Raw genomic sequence first — 6000 nt, forward strand, 5'->3', positions numbered from 1 at the left:
ACTTTTAATATTTTCCTTACAATAGGCAAAAAAACTCTTAAGGACAGAAGAAGGTCATTGTAAACTAGCCGCGAACTAAATATTTTTGGAATAAATGAATGGTAATTGTATTCTGAACGAGAGATTCAGATATTATTGCAAAACTTTAATGATTTAAATTATTAGGTGACTTGTAATAAATTACAAAAGGATGAATGGTAACTTGAGATTTATTCCAGAAAAACCTATGATCTTCATCATGAACCACAAATGCATAATTTTCAGCATAATCTGCAATAGCAATGGTGGCAGCACCTATATTGTCTTACCGTGTTTAGGATTCAGCGATGAAAAAACTTTTCTTTTATCAAACCTTTTGATTTTAATGCCATATGATATAAATATTAAATTCTTTGACAATTTTTCTTATTGTCCAATTTGATAGTAATAATGTATATTTATTTGTAATAGACAGGTGTGGGAAATTGATTTTCTTTTTTAAAGTAGCTGTTATATAATATCGAGCTAATAAGTCATCGCTACAGTAGAAAATTAGAGATCTAAAAAATTTAAGGCAGAACTGGAAAATTTTATCACATTTCTTATAAACATCATATTTTCGTTTTCCTTAAAAATAGTATATAAACCATTAGTGCCATATATAATATCATATTTTGGTAAAAATGCAAATTTCGGAAGAGTCGATTATTTCAAAATTATATATAAAAGGTGTCTAAATAAAAACCCAAAAAAAATTCGAAAAAACTGACTTTTTGTATAAAAACACAGGTAAAGCAATATAGGTAAACTGGAGGTTAAAGGCTCAATTAGGCACCAATTTTTATTGTTTTTTGATATCCCTTTAGATTTTTTAAACCTACAATATGATATATTTTTTTTACTATTTGAGATATAAGCTTTTTAAAAATTTTACAGATTCCAAGGTGGCTTTTTTTGCACCTATGATCCCGGGAACCAGGTGCGCTAGTGAGCTAAAATAAATGCCTTTCTCATTTTATGTAAATAATTCTAGAAATTTTTAACAATTTTAAAAGGTGTGCCAAAAATATGCCTTTTTTGATGATTTGACCTGGGATGGCCTTGCTATATAAAAAAATTGCTTTAGATACTTTTGTCTTTGATATTTTGTTCATTTCCTGGGTGTGAATCGTGATTTAAATCAAATATTTGAAAATTAAATGTCTCTTTGCCATAATTACTGGTTTCATAATTAAATGATGGGTCTAAAGTTTTTTTAATGAAAGATATTTCATATGTTAAATTGTGTTTAATATCAGAATAAGGTAAAATCGCATGGCCATATACACCAATATATACTGGCAAGGTGTACTTTTGATCTAGATTCTTAGATGCCTGGTTAACATAATCAAAATATTTATAATCATAGTCAAGGGGATTAATTCGAATACAATCAGTTTCAAAAGTTATAGATGATATATCATGTTCATCCAATATGTAAGTAGGATTTGGTTGAGAGTAAGATATATATAAGTCACTATCAATATTTGGTGATATTAATTCATAATTATTCAGGCTAGCTATATCCAATATAGGCCTAACACATATATGATATGTGAAAGAACTTGAAAATAAGTGCCTAAGATAAGTCATAATATCCTTGTTATGATTTATATTTAAAATAATTTCGAGCTTATAATAATGATATGCAAATGAATTTACTGTATTAATTTGTTTCCATAAAATACTGTTTGATGATTGAAATTTGTCTATAACTTTAATTTTTCCCATAGAACTTTGTGAGCTTTTTAAAAGGTATACCAAAAAAATAAAAATAATGCCGGTTATCATGAAAAATTTGATAATATTAAAATTATCAGCAGTATAAGAATTCATTTATAAGTAAGAATTTTTTAATTTTAATGAATCACATTTTAATAATTTTAACGGCTTTATATCGAAACAAATATTAAAACATTAAATTTATTTTCTACATTTGACAATTATAATTTATCGGATACCATTTTTATGGATTACATGTTAATCTCTATATTACTTACTACTGGTATATTTGATATTATCTTTATTATCATCTTTGCATTATTAATGTAATTTTTTACAGATATGTCATACATTTTATAATTTAATCATGAATTTGTAACTTGAGATGTTTCAATTTCTCTATTGTATTGATCACGTTTTAATAGTTGATTTACATAATTGGAGGTATTTTTTTAGCGGTGGGAAAGAGGGGGCTTAGATTTGTAGCTCTGTTCTTGGGTGAGCACAGTCTCAGGTGCTTATGATTTTAGAAATAAATTAATATTAGAAATAATTTTTTATTTTTTTTGATTGATATGATTAAAATTAATAAATATATTCTCTAAAATCACATCTGTTTAAAATGTTTCTAAAAACATCTGTTTAAAATAATTTTCTATAAATCGCGGCCAAATAATTTGAACAAAACTTTGAAATAAATATATTGCGGTCAAGCTAAACAATGATCCTTGCTCTTTGTAAAAATCTAAATGAATTTTGAGATTAAACCATATGTGTCAAAAAAATTGAAATGTGATATTCCTGTAGTATCAAAGTTTTATGATGGCATTAATAATGATAACAATATTTTTGAACAAAATTATTTAAAATTACCTTATAAAGACTATGATTTAAATTCAAACTTTAAACCAATTCTAAATTATAGGTATGCTTCAAAAATATCAACAATTAAATGGAACAAATCATATATTCATCTCTTTTTAGTTTCATCCCTTGATGGAACATTTGATGTTTGGAATCTGCATAAATTATCTTCTGTTCAAAGATTTATAATGAAAAAGGGAATAGCAAAAGCTATTTGGTCTTATGATAACAGAAATGTAATATCAATCAATTATGAAAAGCGCCTAGATATATTTGACATTGAAAAAGGTAATAACCAAAATGCTTTCATTTTAATTAATAATATTAAGGTGTGAATAAATTAAACTATGAACATGATAAATATCTAACCTCTTTAATCAATCATCCAACAGACTCAAATATCATAATAACTGGTTCAAAAAATGAAATATTAGCTTGGGATCTTAGGAAAAAGCTTGATAATCCTATCAAATATTATCGTTTTTTATTTGGACAAGTACAAGTTTTTTTTATATGGAAGTTTAAATTTTAATAGTATAAACTTATATATATATTGTATTAATCTACAAAATAAATATTTTAGTCATTGGATACCATTTTTCTACCTAATAATGAGATATTTATCAATTCTGGAGATCTAATATCACAAAGTGCCGATGAACCTAATCTATTAGCTTGGGATTTTAAATCTGCAGCTATTGTATCTAATCAAATTTACAAGGTATAATAATATTATATATTATAATATTTAAAGATGAATTAACAAAATACAAGCATACTTTATATTTTATTCTTAGGCCAAGCTAGATGTAAAATAACAAAAAAAACTAGTGTTTTTAAATGGCTTGATTTTGCAATTTTAAATTAAGATTTTAACCAAAATAATATTAAGCAGGTCCTGAGATTTTGTTATCCAAACCATTCTGCCATCTATGAGCAGAATCTCCAGGTTTCTGTAATATTTTTTGGGCAAAGTATTGGGCTTGCAATTTTTAAAAATCAAATTGTCTAACAACACTAAAATAACAAGTTTAAATGTCATTTTAACAAATTTTTTAAAGTTATAGTGATAATAGTTTACAAATAAAATTGCAGATTATATTTTCTATAAGAAGTGTAATAGTCTTTAAAAAGTACCCTTATTTTATAGTATTATTACCAAACTTATTTACACTAATGTATTACCATTAAACATACAATGGCCAACATTTTCATGTCCTCTTGAGAGTGCTGCTTTATTTAAATTATGTGGGAACCCCACCAATTTTTACATTGGTGGTGCATGCCAGTACTGGTATATTATATTTTACATAAATTGAAATAGAAATAAAAAAAAACATTGTTTATTTTTTTCCCCCTTTCTGTTTCCACAAATAAAATTACCACTAGAACCATACAAAAGTCATCATTTTTTTATGCTCAGAAAGGGCCATTGTTTATTTAAATCATGTTGGCACACTGTAAGCCAGCACATAAAAATAATTATTATGTTTAAAAAATTAATAAAATTTAAATATATAAAAAAAATATTAAAAAGCTAAAAATAATATATTTTTATTCTGACCCATTCATCATCACATTTGTAATGGTATTTAAAACGTTTTTAAATAAGGCATTATACTGCTCATAAATTTAAAACCGCAGATTTAATTTGAGTTAATCAGGAAAACCAATATTGATAACATCTCTTTCTACGATTATTGTTTTTTAATTGGCAATTCCAATAATGACAATAACATTTAAATGAAGATATTAAATGACCTAACCACATATATTAGTTATGCCTAAAACTATTTTCTGAGCTAATAAAAATCTATCTACACATGTTTTTAAAGTACTGGAAACCATATATCCAAACTTTCAAAATAAGCATTGAATGTAGTGGAGTTTCCCTATTATTATTTCTTTTCAAAATTTAAGGTACCAATTTAATTTGAAATTGGCATAACGTTTCAGGAGCGAGATAGAAATTTATTTATTAGTAAATGATAATGATAGCTTGGAGTTTATTTCACTTAAGAAAAATCTTTAGAATTCCCTGTTAGCGATATGCGAATATATCAGATTGACAAATGATGATTGTTTAGAATTTTTAAAGTTATATTATCTAAATAAAAGAGTCTGACATCAAGATACTAATTATAATCTTTTTATTTATTGGGATAGGATATCTTTATTACTCAATAAGTTTATAATAAATGCCAATTTACATTTTTTTTTTGAAAAAGGAAAAATATTCTTGTCCTAAACTATTAACGGAAAATACTGGTCACCCGGCAAAATTTTACGCTCAAACAAACGGCAATTATATCGCAATTTTTTCTGTCCGCCCTCCTTACAAGATGAATAAGCGGAAACGTTTTCAAGGTGGTCACACTGTAAAAAAAATAACAGAATATTATTATTTTCTTTATTGTGGCTATTTATGAAATAAAGTTATTAGTTTTTCATAGAACTACGGCCAATATTTACTTTTCCTACAAACAATAATATATAACTGTCCATCAAAAAGATTAAATATTGCTTGCAAATAAGCAAATCATCTTTGTAAATCGTCGCTAGTTTTGCTGATAAATAAAATATTCTTACATAAGAAGAAAATTATACATGAAGTTAATATTGTTTGAAGCTGAGATAAAATAATACGATCATAATAAATTATTGTACTTACCAATTCAAATCAATATGATTTCTCGTTCAGTTTCAAAATTTTTTTTTAAAAAAAAGGTAGACGGGTTCTCTGTAGATATGGATCAGACTCCAAATAGCAAATATCTGATAAGTGGTAGTAGTGATGGTAAGATATACATTTACAACTCAAATACCACTTCTCTCTTTTCATCTCTTGATCTCAATTCTCGTGATGGTTCCTGGAATTCCAAAAATCCTGACAGTAAGGCAATAACAGCTCTGAGTATTCACCCCAATTATTCTTCTTTGGTAGGGGTTGGTGACTTTGGCGGGAATCTCAGACTCATTACAATATGATTAATATATATAAAAAAATTATTGTGTAAATGTGATAGAATATTTGTTATGTAATATCTGTTAATAAATAAGATGTTATAATACACGAACGAAATATAATTTAGCCCTTTAAATTTTATGTTCAAAATGATTATGAGAAACATTCAGAAAATATTGAATTTTCATGTATGATAGGAGTTCAAAACAAAATATGCCAGATTAAAAAAGATTATCGATTCTATAGCCCATTGCTGTAACCAAGTAGTGGTAAATTTTCTCTCCCATTTATAATTGCAAAGTTATCTAGAAGCAAATAAAACTTGGTTATCCCTACAATCCAGAAAATAACTTTGTTGTAATTATGAGTACATGATAGAGATTGGTGATTGATGTTGGAGAATGTTGTTTATTTTTAAAATGAATAATGTT

The 6000-nt window shown here is 26.0% G+C and overlaps 1 protein-coding gene across 2 annotated transcripts; it reads left to right on the forward strand.

Moving 5' to 3' along the window:
• Nucleotides 1-2569: 2569 nt before the first annotated feature.
• Nucleotides 2570-5675, forward strand: LOC135928414 (WD repeat-containing protein 25-like). 2 transcript variants are annotated; one of them, XM_065464872.1, is made up of 5 exons: nt 2570-2892; nt 2934-3100; nt 3188-3325; nt 4833-4971; nt 5336-5675. In XM_065464872.1, the coding sequence occupies exons 1-5, from the start codon at nt 2793-2795 to the stop codon at nt 5590-5592; spliced, it is 801 nt and encodes a 266-aa protein (XP_065320944.1). In that variant the 5' UTR covers nt 2570-2792; the 3' UTR covers nt 5593-5675. The 2 variants fall into 2 exon arrangements, with proteins under 2 accessions (XP_065320944.1, XP_065320943.1); XM_065464871.1 differs by having other exon boundaries at nt 4833-4982; nt 5332-5667.
• The last annotated feature ends 325 nt before the right edge of the window (nt 5676-6000 follow it).

The sequence above is a fragment of the Gordionus sp. m RMFG-2023 genome, chromosome 4, assembly GCF_954871325.1.
Source record: "Gordionus sp. m RMFG-2023 chromosome 4, tfGorSpeb1-WG-v2, whole genome shotgun sequence".
NCBI lineage: Eukaryota > Metazoa > Nematomorpha > Gordioida > Chordodea > Parachordodidae > Gordionus > Gordionus sp. m RMFG-2023.